General features: G+C 40.9%; 1 protein-coding gene across 1 annotated transcript; it reads right to left on the reverse strand.

The window, feature by feature from the left end:
- Positions 1–5,971: 5,971 nt before the first annotated feature.
- pyya (peptide YYa) lies at positions 5,972–10,806 on the reverse strand. Its single transcript, XM_078269407.1, has 3 exons — positions 10,619–10,806; positions 6,617–6,697; positions 5,972–5,996 (listed from the first exon to the last, which is right to left on the reverse strand). The coding sequence occupies exons 1-3, from the start codon at positions 10,804–10,806 to the stop codon at positions 5,972–5,974; spliced, it is 294 nt and encodes a 97-aa protein (XP_078125533.1).
- Positions 10,807–24,893: the final 14,087 nt, after the last annotated feature.

Below are 24,893 nucleotides of genomic sequence, written 5' to 3' on the forward strand. Positions count from 1 at the left end.
CTGTTCAAAATCATGTTTATAGGGAATTTGCATAAAACAATAAGTATGTTTTTGAGCTGAGAGGGCCCGGGGTCTCCAGAACTCTATTTATGTTAATCATTGGAAGAAACCATGGTCTAATTGGCCATGAGGTTGGCCGTTTCTCTCTCCCACTAGTAGCAAACACTAGTGTTTCTGATTTCTCATTACCGCCAAATGTCTCTTCCTCTCTGAAGAGGCTCAACGTACTGGAACTGATCTTTCCATCGGGCCTTTCCTTCTACTGGCTGTCCTGACCCTAAACCCTCACAGTTTGCTCTGGCAGAAGAGTGGCCCTTTTCGTTTATGTGCCAGAAAATAACCCAGCAGATGTTCCTGTAGATGCAACCCAATGGGGCACGATGTGAAATGCAAGTTACATGCCCGTGGAGGCTGCCAGTCCTTTCAAGGGACCCTAATGTGGTGATCAATTCTTAACAAAGAGGAATGCCATTTACTTTCTTTGCACTGTAAAGCAACAACTCTGGATGCCATAAAGCAATCCTGAGAAAGTTATAAGAGTTTTTCTTCTCAACAAAACCCATGAAAAGGATCATATATATATATATACTGTATATATAAACTAAAGAACATGGGACTTGCAGATCCAGACTGATAAAATGATAGCTAACCAACCAGACATCGTGGTTCAACATCTAGAAGAAGGAACACGAGAAGTTTGGAAAATACCAAGGGCTTAGAGAGGAGCTAGAAAAGATGTGGAAAGTGAAGGCAACAGTGGTTACAGTGAGCACTACAGGCTTTAACCCCCAAAACTGGGACAATGGCTCCAGTAAATTCCAGGAACAACATCTGAGATCTCTGTCCAGAAGAGGGCAGTCCTAGGAACAGCTAAGATACTGCAAATAACCCTCAGGCTGTAACATGTGTGTGTGTGTGTGTGTGTGTGTGTGTGTGTGTGTGTGTGTGGCCTGTTGGGTAGCTGAAAAGTCTGTGTGATCTATAAAATCAGTGTTGATATAAGTATCAGTGTTCCTTGAATTGCTTAATTAGTTAATGTTATTCAGTAGCATTACAAAGCCAAAGTGCTCTTTTCCAGGGCATATACTACTCTCAGCTTTATTGTAGCTTTTGGGAAGGGTTATGGTTATTGTATTTCATGGTTATTGACACTTTTGTCCAAAGCGACAACATATGAATAGTTGAAATGAACAGTAAACTGTTTTAAAAAGTTGCTAAGCCAATATTAAGCAAAATAGTAATAACAATAATGACAATACAATACCAAATATCAATAATAAAAAAATAAACGAATACCATAAATACACAAATCATAACTCTAAGAATGAATTAATTATTTATATAAAATGCCAGGGCTGATTTCTTTGTCCCAGTCCAGCCCTGGTATGGGGCAAGTGTTGTGTTTTTTATATTAAGAAGGATAATACCAAGGGCAGTATAGGGCGAGTGGGGGATTTTTATATATATATACAGTGGTGTGAAAAAGTGTTTGCCCCCTTCCTCATTTCCTGTTCCTTTGCATGTTTGTCACACTTAAGTGTTTCGGAACATCAAACCAATTTAAACAATAGTCAAGGACAACACAAGTAAACACAAAATGCAATTTGTAAATGAAGGTGTTAATTATTAAAGGTGAAAAAAAATCCAAACCATCATGGCCCTGTGTGAAAAAGTGATTGCCCCCTAAACCTAATAACTGGTTGGGCCACCCTTAGCAGCAACAACTGCAACCAAGCGTTTGCGATAACGTGCAATGAGGCTTTTACAGCGTCCCTGGAGGAATTTTGGCCCACTCATCTTTGCAGAATTGTCCTAATTCAGTTACATTAGAGGGTTTTCGAGCATGAACGGCCTTTTTAAGGTCATACCACAACATCTCAATAGGATTCAGGTCAGGACTTTGGCTAGGCCACTCCAAAGTCTTCATTTAGTTTTTTCTTCAGCCATTCGGTGGTGGACTTGCTGGTGTGTTTAGGATCATTGTCCTGCTGCAGAACCCAAGTTCGCTTTCAGCTTGAGTACACGAACAGATGGTCGGACATTCTCCTTCAGGATCTCTTGGTAGACAGCAGAATTCATAGTTCCTTTTATCACGGCAAGTCTTCCAGGTCCTGAAGCAGCAAAACAGCCCCCAGACCATCACACTACCACCACCATATTTTACAGTTGGTATAATGTTCTTTTATGAAATGCAGTGTTCCTTCTACGCCAGATATACTTGGACACACACCTTCCAAAGAGTTCCACTTTTGTCTCATCGGTCCACAGAATGTTGTCCCAAAAGTCTTGGGGATCATCAAGATGTGTTCTGGAGAAATTGAGACAAGCTTTGATGTTCTTTTGCTCAGCAGTGGTTTTCTCCTTGGAACTCTGCCATGCAGGCCATTTTTGCCCAGTCTTTTCCTGATGGTGGAGGCATGAACGCTGACCTTAACTGAGGCAAGTGAGGCCTGCAGTTCTTTGGACGTTGTTGTGGGGTCTTTTGTGACCTCTTGATGAGTCGTCGCTGCGCTCTTGGGGTAATTTTTGGGCGGCCGGCCACTCCTGGGAAGGTTCACCACTGTTCCATGTCTTCGCCATTTGTGGATAATGGCTCTCACTGTGGTTCGCTGGATTCCCAAAGCTTTGGAAATGGCTTTATAACCCTTTCCAGACTGATAGATCTCAATTACTTTCTTTCTCAATTGTTCCTGAATTTCTTTGGGTCTCGGCATGATGTGTAGCTTTTAAGGATCTTCTGGTGGACCTTACTGTGTCAAGCAGCTCCTATTTAAGTGATGCCTTGATTGTGAACAGGTGTGGCAATAATCAGGCCTGGGTGTGGCTAGAGAAATTGAACTCAGGTGTGGACAACCACAGTTATAGTATGTTTTAACAAGGGGGGCAATCACTTTTTCACACAGGGCCATGATGGTTTGGATTTTTTTTCTCCTTTAATAATAAACACCTTCATTTACAAATTGCATTTTGTGTTTACTTGTGTTGTCCTTGACTTTTGTTTAAATTGGTTTGATGTTCCGAAACACTTAAGTGTGACAAACATGCAAAGGAACAGGAAATGAGGAAGGGGGCAAACACTTTTTCACACCACTGTATATAAATGACACTATATATTTGAGAGCCATTTTCAAAGATATATGACTTCAGTAGGTTCCAGTGGGCTTTTATCTGAGTGACAGACGGGTAGGAAGATCAGAGACACGGACTAACACTTTGTTGGTTTTGGTCTTTGTTGACAATAAGATAATAATAATAAAAATAACACCAGCCTTATCATCGTTTAATACAAATGTAAAGTAAGTGTGCCCACAACTTGTAGCAACAGAAAACGCTGAGTCATAACTAAAAGCAATGCTAACTATCAATTTAGTGATTTGACATTAGAAAACTCCAATAAACCAGAGATATGGCGAAGAAATAAATCCTTTTAACATTTTGTTGTAATATATACAGACTACGGTACTTACGGACTAATAGTGTCCAAGGCAACAATGTAGGAAGAAAATAGGCAGCAGGTGAAAACAGCACTGGCACTCTGCTCTCAGTCCCTCCAGAAAAACGTGACTCAATGCATAATCAGCCAAAGTCTGCATATTTATGCCATGGGAACGTTATGAAGTGACGTAATTACGCGACGTGAACGTCATCGAAAAGCTGCAAACCCCGCGATGAAGCCACGACGGAACCGCAGTTTTTGCAAGTTCCCACAATTTCATCGCATAAAATTGCATAAATATCCCGCATATTCCATCGCATTTTTTAAGAAAACGAGGATTTTTGCCCGCAACAATCACAAAAAAACTCCGCATTTTTCTGGAAGGACTGTGCTCTGCAGCACAATCAATAGACCTTTTTCACAGCAGACATGTTGACATGACATAGTAGGAAAAGCACAGGTGTAGAAAACTCAAAAACGTAGGTATTGTGCATGCTGCCTCACTGAAATAGCTCACTGGGACACTTGATGGAACTGAGCCATCGTTACTGTTATCAATCTCAGCTGTGCTTTTCCTACCATGACAAGTCAAAAAATGTCTGCTGTGAAAAAGGTCCATTGACTTCTGATGGAAATTTACAACTGAGAGTGAAACTTAAACTAAAAGCTACTGCTGCTGGTTAGCCTAAAGGGGCCACAAAAAACAAACTCTTTCTTAATTTACTTCAGAGAGGTCAGAACAGTCTTTGTTTTTAATTATTCTCTACATGAGTGTTTCTCAAATGGGGGTAGGCGTACCCTAGGGGTACCTTCGAGTACTGCAGGGGGTGCGTGAGACTTTTACAAAATGCCAGTTGAAAATATGTCATGCATAATTCCTAAAATAATTATACTATAGAATGAATTTAGTGATGGATTTGAAACATTTGAAATTGAGCATTTAAATGTTTTTTAGTTACAAGGTTGTTGTTTAGTTGCCAGCGCTGTATTGTACCGCTTTATATAGACTGTGTTTTGCGCTGGTCAGGGGGTAAAACAATTAGTTTTGAGAACCACTGCTCTACATTGTAGTCTAAAAACTACTGCGTTAAAGGGTAACTCATTTTTTTCAACCTGGACCATATTCTCCTGGGTTTTTGTGTCTAAGTGACTGATGGGAACAACAATCTTTGACATTGGTCCAGTATTAAGAGCGATCGCTGCAATCGGCAGCGGTGAAACAAGCTACAATGTAAGCTAATGGGGCAATTGTCCAGCTTGTATTTACCTTCGTTTTGCCACTGACAAGCTCAGATTAATATTCTAAGTGTCTGACAACATTATGGAAAGGATTCCAAAGGAGGTCGACCTTTCTGTTAAAGAGTAAGATCCTTTTTATGAACATAAAAACATCTGCGAAATTGCGTTCGCTAAAGCCACCAGACTCCATGTAAATAATCTGTCATTTTAGCATCGTAAAACACACTTCATTCAAAGTCGACAGAAGCTAAATAAAACTATGAAAAGCTGTTTTGGGTCGTCTTTCTACTTTTCCAACCATCACAACTCTAGTTTTGGTTGAAATAAACAAATTATTTACCGATTTACATGGGAAAATATGTTGGCTCTATTCTCGCTAAAAGTATTGTTTTTTTCAATGGAGTCTGGTGGGTTTAGCCCTAACGGTCTTAGAGCTGTTTCTGGTTAAACAGAAAGTTCTTAAAGAGGTTTTAAAAAGGCCTATCTCTGTAAGGATCCTTTCCATAATGTTGTCAGACACTTAATTAATTAATCTGAGCCTTTCAGTGGCAAAATAGAAAAATGTTAGTGGACCAAATTCACAATGCACATTTGCCCAATAGGGTTACATCGCAGTAGAGTCTGTGGCTGCCGGTTACAGCGTTCACGCTTAATACTGGACCAATTTCAAAGATTTTTGTTACTATCAGTCATTTACACACTAAAACATAGGAAAATAGGATCCAGGTTGAAAAGAACAGTGGTTACCCTTTAATAATCAGCTGATATTGAAGAGTGGCGTGCTGTAAATTTATTGCACTATTATCCAGAGGGGTTCAGACTAGGATATGAGATGAGTACACTCTACACACTTACAGTATCATTACATCAATTCCCAAAGAAAACCATTCCGATTCATTGACACATTTTAATCACACAGAGCAATTTTTTATTCATTTATTCTGATGTTACTTCTTACAGTAGCAACAGTAAAACACAAATTTCCTCCTCTATACAGTGTTGGACGGTAGAGGGACGTTAATGCTCACGCACACACACGGACACAGTTCCACCTTCTGATTAGTAGCTCTGATCTCATATATATATATTTTTTAATTTCAAATAATAAATTATGTACAGTTGTGTTGTAATGAGAGAGATGAGAGACAGTTACAAGAGAGACAGAGAGAGCTTGTGTTCGGCTGGGGTCGGGTTCAGAGGTCAGGAGGTGAGAGGCACATGTCGGCCCCTCCAGGTGCATTGTGGGACGCACCCAGAGGGAATGCCCGATGACGAGATGGGAGAGGGGTGGCGAAGTCACCACATGTAGGAGTCATCATATCTGTGGAAGAACACAAGGAAGAATGTGTAATTCATATAGGTTCATTGCAGGCCCATGCAGTGGTGGAATGTAACTAAGTACATTCACTCTCAAATACTTAAGTACAAACTTGAGTACTTGAGTGAGTTCTTGTAATTTACTCCAGTCTTTCCTTTAATGCCACTTTCTACTTCTACTCCGTTACATTTCATAGAGAAATATTGTACTTCTAACTCCACTACGTTCATCTGACAGTTTTAGTTACTGTTTACTTTACAAATTAAGATGTTTGAACACAAAACACATATTTATAAAATACCATGTTTTATTATAAATTACACTACCCAACAACATACAGGTCTTCAAGTCCAGCTGAAATGATTAGCCGATCAAACGCAACGTTTGGATCGTTGCCACTTTCTAAAATGTGAGGATTTTTCAGCATTGAGTACTTTTACTTTTAATACTTTAAGTACATTTTCCTGATTATGCTTACATACTTTTACTTTAGTGACATTATCAATGCAGGACTTTTACTTGTAACATTTGTTACAGTGTCGTATTATTACTTTTACTTAATAGGCAAATTACGCCTGTGTGTGTGTGTGTGTGTGTGTGTGTGTGTGTGTGCATGTGTTTACCTTGATCTCTGGTCTCTGGTGCTGTCGCCACCAAACAGCAGCTCTGCAACCACATCCTCCTGGGTCGAACGCTTTCCATACCTGGGAGAGAGGTAAGGAGAGCAGTTTTTAGCCGTGCCAGCGGCACATTTCTTGACAACTATTGGGTGGATTCAAGTATGTAACACAAGCCAACCCCAGCCACCAGTGGTGTTATGCAACAAAGTACCACTACTTTTTTGGGTGGGGCTTTTTGGCCTTTAATGAATAGGACAACTGAGGACAGAAAAGGGGGTAGATGACATGCAGCAAAGGACAGCGGGTTGGAATTTAACTTGGGCCGCTGCAGTACGGACTGAGCCTTAGTACATGGGGCGCACACAGAATTTTCACATACGTATCTGTACTTTACTTAATTATTGATATTTCCGCGGCAAAATAGCCTTGGGGAAGGTGGGACCTGTGTACGTTCAAAGGTTGTTTTCGTCGTGCAACAGAAAACTCAGATTGGACAGATAGTCTAGCTAGCTGTCTGGATGTGTCTGGATCTGGCGGAATTTCCGGCAACAACGGAGCAATCCCGAAAGTGGAACGTAGTGAATATAGATTACTCATGTCATAATTACTACGGCCACTAGAGGGCACCGCCACTATGAATGTTACGGTAACATGAGTCACAATTGCTGCTTGAAAAAACGACTTATGTGATTGTTTTTCAGGGGAGAACAGCCTCCCTTTGTCTGCTGTTTAATATTGGTTAGTTAATGTTATTCAGTAGCATTACAAATATTGGTTCAATTTCATTCCTGTTGTTCCCAATGCTCCAATTTGACAGTCAGAATCAGACTGTGCTTGTAGGAGTGTGTGTGTGTGTGTGTGTGTGTGTGTGTGTGTGTGTGTACGAGGGTGCCATTTCCAGGTCTGGATGAGTCTCATCATCCCCATGATAAGGAAAGCAGGGGTCCAAGCGAGCCGGGAACGTAAAACCACAGAGCCGTTTAACAGAGAGCTTACTTCCTAATGTGTGTGTTCATGTGTGTGTTTGTGTGCGAAACAGCGCCATTTAATCCAACCCCTGCCAGCGCGACCTGCAATTCCTCTGTTTTCCCATCAACCACCTGTTCCACCTCCCACTATGCCCGCAGCGCCCAATCTTACGCTTGGTTACACACATAGGGAGTTGTGTGAGTGTCTTGCCCCGTAGGAAGGCACTCAAACTACTCCGTCTCAGCTGTCTCGCACTGCTACACATCAGAATATAAAATGCTACCCCCTCTGATAATGGTCCGTCCGCAACAATACATCTTCCTGAGTCTCCATGGTTGGTCCTGCTTTTAATTTCTATCTGTCTGTCTGTCTGTCTGTCTTTTCCCCCGTGTTTCTGTTCATCAGCAATTTCATCTGACTTTGTCGAAGGTAAATAGCTCAATTTAATGTTTTCAAATTAGCTTTTTTTTCATTTCCTGTAAGAGTTGAAACCAGGGGTTGGTGCATAGATATTCTATATCTACAACGTTTCACTTCCATTTCATTGTTTAGGTGCCGCTGAAAAGTCCGCCGGATGTCCCTCATTTCGGCTGGATGTCTGTTACCTTCTCCTTTCTTTGTGTTGGCGTTCTAAACTCCGGTGGATTTGTGAGGACTATGGTTAACTGCTCCTCAGATCTCTGCAGGGTAAATCCAGACAGCTAGCTAGACTATCTGTCCAATCGGAGTTTTCTGTTGCACGACTAAAACTACTTTTGAAAGTACACGTATTCCACCAAAACAAGTTCCTTCCCGAGGCTATTTTGCAGAGTCACTGTGGCTCCGTCCGGCGCTTAGCACCGCCCAAGACGATTGTGATTGGTTTAAAGGAATGCTGTGCGGACTGGCCAGACACTCCTCCGCAGCACTGTGGAGGTAGGTCTGGCAATGCAAGACTAGTGCATAGAAATAGACTGTATGTATAAGTGAAGCCAAAACATCTGGATTGCCCCTGGTGGCTGGCTGCAGTATAGGTCATAAACCCAGCCCCCTCCATGTGAGTAGATGGGACATTTGGTTTTTATTAGTTATTTGATGCTATAAAACTGGGTGAAACATCATGATTGACAGCTGTGATTGACTCGTGATTGGTCGGGTGGGTGTATGGGCGGGATTTTGATACCGCGGCTCCATCCCCCGATCACTACTGCGCAGACTCTGGTTCCAAAATTTACAAAATAAAAATACTACAATCAGCTTATAAATGTACAAATCAAAAACTTGTAGAATATATAGTAAACTCCCCCAGTTTTCGGACTTTTAGGAGAAATACAGAGGATGGCTCAATGGCAGCCACAGCTCTGATTCTCCTGTCTTTAGTAAAGACATTGTTTGTTATATTTGTCCAGTTCTACAATGCTATGAACTGCAGTATCTAGTTATGCACCAAAGGCACCTGACTGCCCAGATCCATCCGTTTTAATAGAGTGCACAGCCTAAAGCTGACAGCCATCACATTCCCCGGCATTTGATTTGATAGAGCCAAACCTTCGTAAAACCATTAGTTACTTTTATCGCATGTGATATGTCTTCATCTGCAACTCCTCAGGGAAATGTAAAAACCTTCTACTCTGAACCAATTGACTACCCATGGCATTCTGAGACTTCTTTAAACCAAGGATCTAAATACCAACGACCTATTTGGCTTCTTACTCATGAAAGCCAAATAGGTCGTTGGTCCAGACTGCTTCAAATAAAAAAATATTCCACTCCAATTTACGTTCCAGCGACTTTTATACCTGAGAGCAGCAGGCCTCGGCTCAGGCCCCCGCTAACTGGATTTGTGATTCTTTCTTGGGTCCGTCTGTACCGGTTTTATTGCTCTGGTCCCGTTTGATTTGGAGGCCTGGAGGTTTTGGAGAGTGGCGTGTAATCTAATCTACTGAGCTGCCGTGTGAGGAGTTTGGGGAGGGGGGGGGTGTGGGGGACCAGGGGGGCGGGAGGACGGAGCTTTGGTCTTCAGTACGAGCGGGATACTCATAGAGCTCAGTCGCTTTAATGACTCCAGTCAAACAAAATGAAAATGATCATGAAATGAAATCTGGACTAAAGGAGCATACAAGGCTAACTCAGTTCAGCTGCTGTTACACGTTTATTAGCTTTTAAAGGAATTTTGCTATGTTTGTCATGAATTCTGCAATTTCTAATTTCACTTGTAATGTGTGATGATTCAGTTTAGATACTGAGATCTAAAATGGGGTACACTATCTTAAATTCATGGTCATTTTTTTTTAGATATATATAGTCAAAACATTTGGAGGATCAGAAGAAACATCTGTGCAGGGCCTTGCTTTATCAGAAATATCATAGCATAATGATATTATAAAAAGATCTCAAATATAACATTAAATAGGATTCAGCCCTTCCCCCATAGCCTCATTAGTTTTGTACAGTCCCTAAACCTAACCCGAGAGCTACACCGTTTTAACGGCCATTTTCTCATTTTGGATGAATTGCTCCTGTCCCTATTTTCATTTATGCCGATCTTTCACCAAAACGCTTTTCCGCTGCAGACAAATTCTCAATATCGGAATGAAATCCTGAGAGTCTTGCTGGAGTTAGGGAGCGCTCCCGTCGTCTCAATCGTTTGGTGTAAGGTCATAAAACTCAGTCCCAGTCTCAGTCTTTTTCCCGTCTTGACGTTCTGACAAAATCAAATGTGTCTGATATTATTGTTTTGAGTCTTGGTAGTGAATTTAAATAGTAGTCTTGCAAATAGTGACCCTGCAAGATCCCCAGTCTTTGCAAAAACGTCTTATCTGTGCCTAAAAACTTAGTGACATTACGACGGATTGTCTTTAGAAGCGAGATGGTGTCAGACTTTCAGTCTGAAAAAGTCTTTTCCAGTGTACGGTAGGCATTAGCTGTCCAAACTACAGAAATACAAGACTTAACAGAAAACCTGTGCCATCTGTGTGTGTGTGTGTGTGTGTGTGTGTGTGTGCGTGTGTGTGTGTGTGCGTGCGTGCGTGTGTGTGTGTGTGTGTGTGTCTATACCTCTGCCTGGTGATTAGATTGATGTAGTGTCTCAGGGCGGTGTAGTACTTGGCCAGCTCTTCGGGGGGGGCGTCCTCCCCGGGGTTCTCGGGTTTGGGGGGGTAGGCGTCTGCGAGCATTCCCAGACACACCAGCACACACAGCACTACGGCCACCAGCACGGTCCACGGCTTCAGCATCACGGCCATCTGGAGCCCAGGAATGGAAGATAGAGATCCAAAGTTTAGAATGAACGCCAATACAACAATTAGCACGCCCATTTAGGATTTGTGGTAATTGTAGTGTGCCAAGGGCTTAGTGATAAATCGTGAATCAGTTAAAAATCAATATAAATGTGTAAAGATCACATCCGGTTGAGATAATAAAATGAATCGCAGTGCAATTTCTTTTAAACGACCTCGGTGTAATCTACTTTTGATTTCACCTGTTTGACTTCAGACGTCACTACGTCTTCTATTTTGTTATTTAAGATAAAATACAATTTCAGTTGCACTTTTGATAAGTGGACACATCGGTTTTATATAAATAAAGGAATGTTTTTCACTCATTTGTCTGCAGCTCATTCTGTTCAAGAAATGGTTGAATTGTATGGAATGGTGGGTTGAGTGGATCGTTACATCCCTATTTCCCATGTGTATCGTTGATCAAGACGACGGAAAAGTTGTGACAAAGTGTTGTTGAAAAACCAATACCTACAAGAAAAGATCACCTCGTCACGCAGACGTTTGCTTGAATGAATCCATTACACCTTTAGAAAACGCAAAATGGAAATTGAGAGTGATGGAGGCACAAAGGGCGGATGAAGACATTTTCTCTTTCTTTTCTAATGAAAGAAACATCGGTGCGTATCGAACGTCTCCTGAGGGGCACGGGGGGCGGCGGCGGCGGGGGGGGGGGGGGGATTTGTTAGTAGGAAATGTCTGCTCAGGCTTACGTTGACGACTGACGACTGAATAAAGGTGTGTGAAGCAGCTAAACAAGTCGATATGTATCGTATCATCCTCTACAGGCTGCAGACTGACGTATGGCCAGACTGCCCTGGCTGAGTGCTGATTGGTTCCTGAGGAGGATGGAGGAAATGGATCGACTCCGGCGGAGGAAACTCATTTCACACATCATCAGGGAGTTGGGAGGTTGTCACGAAACACACATAAATTACGGCAGTATGCTGCACACGCCAGCTGTGTTGACAATACGCTGTCTCCTGCTGCTGCAGCTGGATTTACATTCTAGTGTACTATTACTTTATTACTAAAACATTTAGTAATAAACACACTATTATTATTATTATTATTATTATTATTATTATTATTATTAGTGTACTTTGTGTATCTGGCAGTTTATATTTTCTTTAACGTGAGCCTTAATGGTAATCACCACCAGCATTACTTAATAATAATGACCATAATAATAACAAAATAATACAAATTTAAAAATTAAAAAAAAGCCAAATAATGAAAAAAATTTAAACATTTAAAAAATGAAAAGAATATATATTTTTATTATAAATTCATATTTATAATAAAAAAAACAATAATATGAATAAATAGAACATGAAATTAAAAATTTAAATAAACAAAATAATAAATTAATTAAAAATAATAATAATCAAAAGAATAATATAAATAATGAAAGACATTATATTAATAATAGAAATAATAGCAAAATTAAACAACAAAATAATAAAAATATAAATAATAGGCCTTCATAATACTATTATTTTGGAAATAATAATAGAAAATTAAAACATATCAAAAATAAAAATAAAAATAAAAATATGAATGATAATGTTTGGGATTAAAACTTTGTTGTCTGCTAAAATCTTAGTGCAGGAGGCAATAAAACCCATAATTTGAGGCTTTTTCCAAATCAATAAGAAAACATGACACCCAATAATAAAAGTCAACTGAAAGATAATCTCAGAATCACTGGGCTGACTGCGCTGCGGTTGCAAAAACATCAAATTAGGGTTTTCATGCTCTAGCCAATTATAAGGTTTTCTATATTTCTTCCATAACATGTCTTCTTTGAGACTAGTGGAAAGAAAACATTCTTTTCCTCAAATGTGTCTCTTTGCGTCTGTAGATTTCAATGACAATACAAAATCTTAACTGCCGTTATCTCCAAATAAGTTTTTTCTCATACTCTGAGCCAGAAATCTCTACTTCAGCAGCACCTACACCAAACCTTCCAATTTCATTCCTATCTATCTTCCGCAGGTTTTTACAGGGGGTTTCGTCATCATTCCCAGCCCTCAATTTATAGGACATTATGTCCACATTATGTCCAAAAACATGGCAGAATTAGATTTTCTTTTATATGCCTGTAGACATTATTTTCTGACATGTGTAGTAATCAAACAACTGTAATCTCTGGGGAAAAAAAAACAACGTATGGTTTAACAAAGTCAACAAAAAGAAACGAGTAGAGAGAGAACCCGGCTTTATCTGATGTTGGCATTTCTGTTCCGGAAGTCAATGCAAATGAGTGCGTTTTTAACAACATAATGCATCTTTGCATATTTAAACATACCATTTAAGAAAACTTGTATTTACAAAAGAATTGGCCTAATGTCAGTAATACACTGGGGAAGTTTCATGGTGATATCTGCATGTGTCTTAAGTAGAATATCTGAATACTTCTACTGCTGCGTAGATAAAGCTCCTCATTTTATTCATCAAACCCTCAGGCAATAACAAAAACTGCTGCACGCGTTTTTAATTTCAAATGATTATAATGAGCAACAGGTGTAGGCCTACGTCATTGTTTGGCTGCATCGCTATCTGCTCCAATAAACTCTTACAATAACGACCTTTCTCCTAATGCAGAGCTATTAAAAAGAGGAGCAGCTACTGTACATGTCTGCAATAATGTAGCCTAATGGCAATATAAAACAAGGAGGAGCGACTATCAAGACTTGCTAAATATCAATGCTGGAATATAACTACTTTACCCAAGTAACCTACTGTACTTAAGTACAAATGTTGAGGTACTTGTACTTTACTTGATTCTTTTCTTTTCATGCCACTTTCTACTTCTACTCCGCTACATTTCAGAGAGAAATATTGTACTTTTTTACTCCACTGCATTCATCTGACAGCTTTAGTTACTTTACACATTAAGATTTTTGCACACAAAACACATGTAGTTTATAAAATATGATGTTTTATCATAAATTAAACCACCCAACAATATAACGGCTGGCATGTCCAACTGAAATGATTAGCAGATTAAACACTTAGTTGATTGACAGAACTGTTTGGATCGTTTCCAGTTTCTAAAATGAGGATTCTTCTTCATTGAGTTACTTTGAATACTTTAAGTACATTTCCTTGAGGATACTTATACTCATTTTCAATAAAGTTCTTTTACTTGTAACAGAGTATATTTTTTTTATTTTTTTTTACAGTGTGGTTCTAGTACTTCTTCTTAAAATAAAGGATCTGAATACGTCTTCCACCGCTGCTCTTCTATCAGCCATGTGTGGGCGGATGCGGTGCGCGGCGCTGTCCGCGGTGCTGAACGCAGCCCAGCTGCGCCTCGCGGAGACGGAGGGATCTTACTTTTGGAACGGAACGCACAAACACGACCTCTGCTGCTATGAACCAATGGCCATTTGGCACCGGCGTAAAGCCAGAATTAAGAAACACGAGGCCGAGCATAACATTGGGAGTGGTAGTTTTTAAAGTGCTATTTTTTTTTTTTGCTTCAGTTTTAAATGACAAACTGCGCATCCTGACACAAGAAGGTTGAAAAAGTCATTAGTCTGTCTGCAAAGATGTGGACTTTTTGAAGTCGGTACTAAAACAGTAGAGCGGGCTGCATTTTATTGTGTGCAAAAGTTGAAAGAATGAAGACATTTGTTTGGTTTTTTTTGGCAAAGGAAAACACGTCGACATAGCAGGAGGGCCTTTATTTAGAAAGTAGCCTACTGATCATATAAGTTAAAACGCGTCTTACGTTATTCGGTCTACATGTGCGTTACCTACACATACAGTACAGAAAGCGTTGCGTCGTCCTCACCCTTAGTGAATACATTGTTAAAATGGGTCCGTGAATAAGAGTGAGAAGTGTGCAGACTTACTTTGAGAAGACCTTGGAGGCAACAGGTGGGAGTCGGGACCACGAGTGTTTCTCTCACAGCAGCAGAGGTCGACGGTGGTTTTTCTTCTCTGTTCTCGGATCACTTGTTTCTCTGCAGGTCGCTGCACCTTTTGCTTTCGAACTCCAACACAGCTGATTTATATAGTTTAGCAGCACCGGAGGAGGGAGGGGGGTCACACCATAGCGCGCGCGTGCGTGCGTGCGTGCGTGTGTGTGTGTGTGTGTGTGTGTGAAGCAAAAGGGTGGGTGAAGAGGCCGAATGCGTCAGACGGTGATGCTGATGGAGATATTACGCACCAAACAGTCAGTCCTGTGTGTTTGATAGAGTTAACAGATGACATTTCGAGCCATGACGCTCAAAAGATGCATCAGCGGTGAGAAAAAAAAAGAAAAAAAAAAGTAGTTTAGTGTGGATTTCAATCTGCTTCCTCCTGAACACCCAAAGTGGGTCCCGACTGTCATGCCCACTTGCTGAATTGTCCTTTTACAGCAAGACTGCAAAAATCCCTACCACCTCTTGCAGCACGATGGCCTATGACCTCCCTAATAAGAAAGGAGGGAAAAAAAAACAGTAGCCTATCTACATGGAAAAGAACAATGTGAAATATCCTGTGGCGTAAGGTTGTTATGACACGGGCCCCAGACAGTTTACACTAGTTCAGGCTGTTCTCATGAAAAAGTAATGCACTGTAATTCGTAGTATTCCACGTATTTATTGCTGGGTGTACCACAGGGACTGGTGATGCGCAGTATAAGAGCGCGAAACGCCGCGTAACAGCGCTTTCATGCGGGGGAGCGGAGTTCGTGTCCCGTTGAAAACGCAGGACTTTCGCCCAGTAAAAATGCGCGTTTGTGTTTAAATTTTTACTAATCTTAACTAGTCGTTTTGGTAACTTATGTGGTGTCATATAAGCCCTATGTATGCTCTCCAGTCGTATAACTTTATACTTGCACAATGGGACATTGATGTTGAACGTTTCAATATGGAGAAAGAAAATGCTCTCAAATGCATCGGAACTCTGCTGGCATGGCTGTGGTATAGGCGTGGTGCCTTCATGCATTTATTGTGGGCCTGTCCATTGGTAAAGAGATTTTGGACTGAGGTATTAGATGTTTTAAACATATTTCTGTTATGTTCATATTGCTAAATGCCCTATTGTATTTATATTGGGAAGCAGATTGGAAAATATACAAGCAAGACCTGTATAACTTATAGCTGCGCTAGCTTTTCTCTCCGTCAAGAGGACTATACTCTACTCTACTACTTTGGAAAACACGCACATTATACTGCTAACACATATGACTGGTTGAAAGTGTTTCTAGACTTGCTTTCTATGTAGAATGCAGCTTCAACCCTTGCAGACTATCGTTATTGTTTAGGCGCCCCTTGGACTCTCATTAGAGAAAATATAGATACAACAATAGAGGAACAACTTGACTGTGTAGTGTTTGTGTTACATGAATATGAGTATTTCATGAGTATCTGTTCATTTAACTTTCATTGGATTAGATGTGGAGACTTTAGCCTCTGTACTTAAAGTGCCTGAATTTGAATATTTGATTTAAAATAATGGCACATAACCATATAGAAGTTGAATGTACTTTCTCTGCCATGCTCACACTTCATTTGGCAGAGACGATTTGCAGGTTGTTGAACCGAAGTGGTCTGGGTCCCGCCACCAGGCGGAGCTCCGGTGTTTACTCGGCAACAGAGAGGCTCGATGACTACAGCTGTGACGATTCCAAATGTTGCTCTACAATTAACAATATAATTGTCTCTTTTAGTCAAATTAAAAAAATATTTATTCTTTTTTTTAAACAAATGTAACGTTTTGAATGAATTACAGCATACATCTTTTGGTTATATCACTGTCATGTGACCCAGATAAACACAAACACACAGCCTATGAAGTAAACAAGGCTATATATACATATATATATATATACATATATATATATATATACATATATATATATATGTGTGTATATATATATATATATATATATACATATATATATATGTATATGTGTGTATATATATATATATATATATATATATATATATATATATATATATATATATATATATATAGGCAGACAGGCAGGCAAGCAGGCAGGCAAACAGGCAGGCAGGCAGACAGGCAGGCAGACAGGCAGGCAGACAGGCAGACAGGCAGACAGGCAGGCAGACAGGCAGGCAGACAGGCAGACAGGCAGACAGGCAGGCAGACAGGCAGACAGGCAGGCAGGCAGACAGGCAGACAGGCAGGCAGACAGGCAGACAGGCAGGCAGGCAGACAGGCAGACAGGCAGGCAGGCAGGCAGACAGGCAGGCAGGCAGGCAGGCAGGCAGGCAGGCAGGCAGGCAGGCAGACAGACAGACATAAAGGCATTTCATTTGAAAGTAGTTGTGGTGATTCAAAGCCTCAGCTCTCCGAAGCTTTGACGCACAAACACAGGTGTACTGTGTGGCTTTACGCATCATTTGACTTTTGTCACTTTCAGAATAAACACTTCACACCATTCAGCTCAAACTCCAGGGTGCTATGGAGATTGGCTGGGTTTCCTTGAGAGCATGGGGTCGGGAAGGAAGGCTATATAAATAAAAGTAAAGTTAATATATCTGATTTGGGTTACATGGCATCCCTCCCGAATGGCCAGCCATCCCCAGAGGGTCTGGGTGTAGACACAGGGGCACCCATGTGTAAAGCAGCCCACACATCATCAGCGGTAAAACAGCTCTGTGCTGGTAGTGCCACTGTTTTCCTTTAGGGGGGAAAGAGCAGTGATGCCAGGCCCCCAGGAACTGTGCCAAGCTTTGAAGCAAAATTCGACATAGTGGCCAAACTGTGGAATTACAACTTCCGTGTCCGTCATATGAAGCCCTCTGACCCAAAAAGACTTTTTCCCATTAACTTACATGGCATGGCGAAAGTGACTTAAGTACTTGCTGAATCTGTCTTCATTTTAGATCCACAACGGTCAGTTTTAAAGATTTCCCTGAGTTTTTGAGAGACAGCGAGTTAAGCTGGAAGCCTCTGATTTGCATAAAGCAGCCTGGATTCAACTTTTTGCAAATGTGGAGCGGGCATCTCGACACCCTCGAAAGTTGCTGCAACGTTAGCAGAATGCATTACACGGCCGCTTACATAGACATTGAATAGGAAGCGTGGAAATGACGATTGCCAGTGGACACCATCACAGTTGCTAAGCTGTTATTGGTTATCAGTTGTTCATGGGAGGGGTTTAGCGAACAGTCAACCCTACCATGGATAGAACATTTTCATTGATCCCAAATGTCTCCTTTTCTTCATTTGGGATCCCATAGCAATCTGGTTTACAAAAGGTTTTCAACAGAAATATGATAGATTTATCCATATGTATCTTCATGCCAGAAACACTAGCACATCCATTTATACAGTCCTCTGATTTCTGTCTTATTGACAACACACAACACATCAAAATCAACCATTTCAGTCTAAAACAGCCTGCTCAGCTGCTCCAAGAAATATGGGTGAGAATGTAAAGATGAATCCTGTTACATGTACAGCCAAATGTACACAGTCTAATGTCCACGATGTTGCCTTTCTTTAAATAATTGTTAATTTCTATACTGCACTGTAAGTATTTTATCTGTTTTTTTAATCTTTTAATCGTTTTTAAAGGTGCTGTAGGTAGGAGCTGTGGATTTTTGAGCTGTGGATTTTTGCAAATCACACTACAGGCTGTAGGTGGTGCCAGAGGAGCCAGATTCTTTTCAGAATGACCTGCTTCATGTAGTTCTACTGGAACATAGGGTCAGTTTCAGCAAATATGACAGAACGTTCATTTTATAAGTCTTACCTACTGCACCTTTAAATGCTCTTTAATGTTTTATGTAAAGCACTTTGAATTGCCCTGTTGCTGAAACGTGCTATACAAATAAAGCTGCCTTGCCTTGCCTAATGAAAAAAGGGCAAATCAGATAAACATGCTCGAGCTGAACATAGATCAATAAGACATTGATTCTCATCTCTGCAGAAAAGCTAGTGGGGAGTAATTATTGTACCAATTAAGTTGATCCTAAATCTTAACAGAAACAATGCACATGGGAGTGAGGTATATAAATAGAATAAAGTCAAAAGTGTTTAGAGAGCTATACACAGAGAAAGGCTCATTGCTGTATGCCTGTGTGATGGTTTTCAAACATCGTGGACATACTGGACTGTATGGGTTTTCACTCTAAACATTACCAAGAGGCTCTAATCCAGGCCTAAAACATTACCCAGAGGCTCTAATCCAGGCCTAAAATATTACCCAGAGGCTCTAATCCAGGCCTAAAACATTACCCAGAGGCTCTAATCCAGGCCTAAAACATTACCCAGAGGCTCTAATCCAGGCCTAAAACATTACCAAGAGGCTCTAATCCAGGCCTAAAATATTACCCAGAGGCTCTAATCCAGGCCTAAAACATTACCAAGAGGCTCTAATCCAGGCCTAAAACATTACCAAGAGGCTCTAATCCAGGCCTAAAATATTACCAAGAGGCTCTAATCCAGGCCTAAAAAATTACCAAGAGGCTCTAATCCAGGCCTAAAACATTACCAAGAGGCTCTAATCCAGGCCTAAAACATTACCAAGAGGCTCTAATCCAGGCCTAACCAATGTCGCTGGTTTCATCTCAGATAAGGACAAAGAAGAACATGTGTGAGGAAGTACAATGTGAAAAAAGCCCCTGAGTGTGATTAAAGCCCTAAACAAAACTAGAATTGCCACCTTGCAATTTATATCCATATCTGTCTCAAATAGTAAACTGTAGCGAAGACTTTGAAGGAATTTAATGAAAGGTATGAAGTGCATTTTTTGGTGAAATATATTAATATGTATGATTCCAGTGAACCATTTCCAGTGAGAAACATTCTGTCTTCACTTAGAGACAGTTTTTACAGAGGACTGCTAGAGAGCCTCGTCATATGGTGCAACGTCAATCACTTGAAGCCCAATACCAGCAAAGCCAATGGGCTCGTGGTGGAGGAACAGCAAGCCCCTGGGTTTAAATGGGCCGGAACAATTGAGAACGGTGTTCCGGCCAAGAAGTTCTCCAAACCATATGGCATTATCTGTCTCGCATTGCCAGACCTTCCGCCACAGCGCTGCGGTGGAGGGTCTGGCTAGTCCACACAGCATTACTGGATGGGAGAAAACGTGCTCTGGTTTATTGGAATTTCTTTATACAAATCACAATCGTCTTGGGCGGAGCTAAGCGTTGGACGGAGCCACGGTGCCTCTGCAAAATAGCCTCGGGAAGGAACTTGTTTTGGTGGAACGTGTGTACGTTCAAAAGTTGTTTTAGTCGTGCAACAGAAAACTCAGATTGGACAGATAGTCTAGCTAGCTGTCTGGATTTACCCTGCAGAGATCTGAGGAGCAGTTAACCATAGTCCTCAGAAATCCACCGGAGTTTAGAATGCCAACACAATGAAAGCGGAAGGTGACGGACATCCGGTCGAAAATGAGGGACATCCGGCGGACTTTCGGGCGGCATCGGAACAATCCTGGAAATGAAACGTCGTCGTAATAGACTATTCCTACTCTAATACAATCCACAGGAGCGTTTCATAAATTAGCGGCCCTAGCGATGGCAGGAAATACAACCTCATATGTATATACCAGAGAACACAACTGTTGTGGTTTTAAACAGTTGTAAACATTGTGAAATGGCCGCAGTTTGGTTAAGTTTATGCACAAAAACTATAGTTATGTTTAGAAAAAGACTGTGGTTTGGGTCAGGGTTGGGGTGGCTCTTGGTTGCTAATTATCACCACTCTCGATTTAAGCATGTTAGCATGCTGAGATTAGCATTTAGCTCAAAGCACTGCTGTTACAGCCTCACAGAGCTGCTGCATTTGGACATTTTCCTGGGTATGGTGGTTAATGAAGTCCTCCATCTGTATGCAGTTGCATTCTTTGGGTAGTTGAAGCTGGCGTTGCTGATTCGACAAATCCTTTCACTTCCATTTAACTCGTAGTCAGTGTGACTTATGGTACACAGACAGAACATGAATATACACCTGCTGTAAGGGCTGGTACAGTTAGCATAGTTTTATATCGGGACGCTATATAATATGATAATGATGTGATAATAGGAAGAGGCATCACATATCTGCATAATATAACTAATATGAAGGGTATTAATAATCATCATTGTCATATGACTCTCATTACTTTGGGGATAACATAAAACCTTGGGCTATTTAAGCAAGCACACACACACACACACACACACACACACACACACACACACACACACACACACACACACACACACACACACACACACACACTCAAGGTAGATGTGCAAAGCTTGACATAATACAAAACCATTCCAAAAGTAGTAGAGAAAAACTCAATCAGATATTAGATATCAGTTTCCACTGCAAAGTGTGAAATCCAATCACATAAATGTAATTATTTTTGATGGATTATGATTACCTTTGAAGGAAATTAATAAAAAAATAAAAAAATAAAGGAGATGTTTTGCTCACTGTGATGAATAACCTATTCACAATTTTAAAGTACCTGCATGCAATTAGATTTCCATGCTGTGTTTGTATGAAGTGAAACCAGGCTGCCTGGAAGGGGAGAACTTGTTGAATATTTAGCAGGTGTAGATGTAGAAAATGCACACTTTGTAGTAGTTCCAGTAAATGGAAAGCACAGTATGCTACTTCATAGAAAAGATTTTTTTTCTTTTCGGTATAATACACCATGTTAGTGAACCAGATCGGAGTGAAAGGTGCTACACTTCAACAGTCTTTCTCTCTCTTTCCGCTCCTCTCTCACACATTTTCTCTTTCTCTGAGACACACAAACATGAGAGTTCACTATTTACTTTACCTTACCCTGAGAACTGTAGGTTTTAATTATTTCATTATTATATTTTTTCTTCTCTGTCTCAGTCTCATATGTATAAACACATTGGATAAAAAAGGGGGGAAAATAGAAAACGTTATTCTTTATTTTTCCAGACAGATCAATTCATCCATAGTAATCACTCTCCCTCATTGTCTGTTTCTGTCGGCGTATGATCCACTCAGAAAGTCAATAAAAGCAGTACAAACATGACAGAGATGAGCTCTCTATAGTGTTTTCCCTGCGTAAACACAGGAGCCAACCGCCCTACTGTGTGTGTGTGTGTGTGTGTGTGTGTGTGTGTGTGTGTGTGTGTGTACTTGGTAGAAAATGTAGAATGTGTGTTTAGAGAAGCCAGCACACCATAGTTCCTTCCACAAATACTTTTACCTGTGATAATGCTTTACTAAAAGGGCAATTACTGACTATGGTGCGTGTGTGTGTGTGTGTGTGTGTGTGTGTGTGTGTGTGTGTGTGTGTGTGTGTGTGTGTGTGTGTGTGTGTGTGTGTGTGTGTGTGTGTGTGTGTGTGTGTGTGTGTGTGTGTGTGTGTGACTGTCTACCCAAGAGACGTGGCATTTAAACTGCCACTCACCCTTTTTAGGATCCAGCTTAAACTACGACATAAGACAACAGAAAACAAGATGGAAACAGATTTCAGTGGCTTTAAAAAGGAGAGAGTGGAATAAAACAAAAATGACACTGAAAACTATCTCGAGATGAAAACATACTGAAGTACCACCTTACATTAGGCTGGAAGATATTGACAAAAAACAAGAAGAACTCATTATATGGTGAGTGTAATGTTGAGCCTGACAAACCTGCTGATCAATTATCTGAGTTCACTGTCTTGATAGGTGTTCGTATGAGTTTTGATCGGGTCATATGGATATTTCCCTCCAGTCTCTGTCCATTTCCCTTTCCCCCTGTATGTTCATGAAGAGAAGTCATAAAGCCTCTGCATAAGCATGATTTTTTTGCTCAAGTTGACCCATCGCTAAACCCATCAATTTGAGCCACCTACATCAGCTTTCCTCACTGGATCATCACCACTGTATCATTCCAGTGACTTCGTATGCAATAGTAGCACCCTTTAAAAGACATTTTGCAGTCAGTCTGAACACGGTCAAACCACAATGTTCCTCAGGGATATTTCTTCTGCTGTCCTAGCGAAATGTGTGGTACTGGAAGTTTGGTGATGAAGTGTTTACTTCCGCTCTAATAGGACAGTAAGTTACCATTGTCGTTTGGTTTTAGAATGACCGTTAACAAAGTTCAAGTTTTTGAAAACTCACACATTTGGATTTACTTGGAGGTTGATTGTGGCAATTCAATTGAAACGACTCTATTCCAGTCAAAAATGTTGCTGTTCTAAGGACTGTAACCTTAAGCGTGTGTGTGTGTGTGTGTGTGTGTGTGTGTGTGTGTTTTCTCACAGCAGAGGATGAGTCAGAGTGCAGTCCTTAGTGGGTCTGGATGCAGATTAAAGGTGACAGCTCTTTCTTCTCTTTCTTCATCTCTCTTCTCTCACTGCCCTGGGCTGTCTGTTTGTCTGTTGAGGCAGCACCTGCTGCAGGTCTGCCCCATGATCCTGACACATGTGGACACACACACACACACACACACACACACACACACACACACACACACACACACACGTTTCAAAAACGTCACAGACCTACAATTATTCCTTGATGACTAAACATTATCTAATCAAAAAACTGTTCAGAGTTGCTCATGATGAATCTACTAGTGCGAGAGAAAAAAGCATGAACATTTACCAGGCGAGGTGAATACACCTTTACTCTGAATGAGTGCATGGATGATTTTGTTCTTTGTGTCACTTTAAAACTAAGTTGACCCATTTTCTTAACCTCGGAGTAATTGTTAAAAATCATGAAAGAATTAAAATAATTCAAACTCATTCGTCAGAAAGTTCGGCCTCCACCCTTAATATAATGGAGGTGAATAGAGTGTAGTTTGTTGAGCTCACGCCACTGAAACGATACATTTGAACAAGACTAAAGCCCAGTTCAGACCCAAGATTTGCGATAAGATGAAACCGTTTTAGAAATTGTATTTAGTTGCTGTGAGCTGTAAATTTACATCTTCCAAGCAGAAGGAAGAAGATAACATTATCTCGGAGCCTGACTGGGCAAAGCCTCGCTTTCTCGGGCAGCTGCCTCCGTCCCTTTCAGACTCACGCTGGGTCCAGGTCCACAGCTGCCAGCACGGAGAGCAGCATGAAAGCGAGGAGCGCTCACTCTGTAGCTTCTTCTGGGGACTGACATGTCCCCAGAAGTACACTGCACACTGACTGACCAAAATATTTGAACTGATCAAGTTTTTTTTAGCCACTCACAAACCAGGGCAAACAAATCTGGTTGACATGCATGAAGAACAGCAGGTTGGCTGGTTGTGAGTAAGCTGCCTACTGGGTCTCCTGCAGAAGCAGACTATGGTCGTACCAGGGAGCTCCTGTCAGCTGTGAATGTGAACTCAATAATAGTAAGAATAAAACATAGCTCAGAAAGAGCATGTCAGTGCGTCTGCATCATTATCTTTTCGAAGTTGTGTGTTTGTGATTGTATTAACAGCAGCCTTGTAAAGGTTAAAGTAGTTGAAAGCGGGGAGGAAGAGTGGCAGGAAACATTTAACCAGCGCTGATAAAAAACACAGTGCTATCGCTGTCACTACATGTCACTCAGCATTGCCACACACACACACACACACACACACACACACACACACACACACACACACACACACACACACACACACACACACACACACACACACACACACACACACACACACACTTTAAAAGTCCATCTCCGGGCTTGTAGCTCAGTCTTTCAGTGTTTATTTAGTCTGTGATTCTTCTATCTGTATCTCCGTGCTGTCAGGGCAATATGATAGCCAGACTTCGCTGATAACCAGCCGTATCAGCCGCATCAGTGCACAACAACACATCAGTCTAATGTACCCTGCTGTGTGTGTGTGTGTGTGTGTGTGTGTGTGTGTGTGTGTGTGTGTGTGTGTGCGCGTTGGTGTGTGTGTACTCGCGTTTTGCTTGCTATTGTAAATTTTTTTGCAATGCGTTTGCCTGGTGTGTGTATCTGTGTTACGCTCAGTTCCTGCTCTGCATGTGTCTGTTCCTACTGCAGTGATGTGAGCATATTCTAAGTCAAAGTCACAATAATCTGTCAAATAAAGCATGCCTCAAACCCTTTATTAAATATTACTACAGGTTATATAATGGCTAAGATTAATGAGCTCAA

The sequence above is a fragment of the Sander vitreus genome, chromosome 15 (genome assembly GCF_031162955.1).
Source record: "Sander vitreus isolate 19-12246 chromosome 15, sanVit1, whole genome shotgun sequence".
NCBI classification, from domain to species: domain Eukaryota; kingdom Metazoa; phylum Chordata; class Actinopteri; order Perciformes; family Percidae; genus Sander; species Sander vitreus.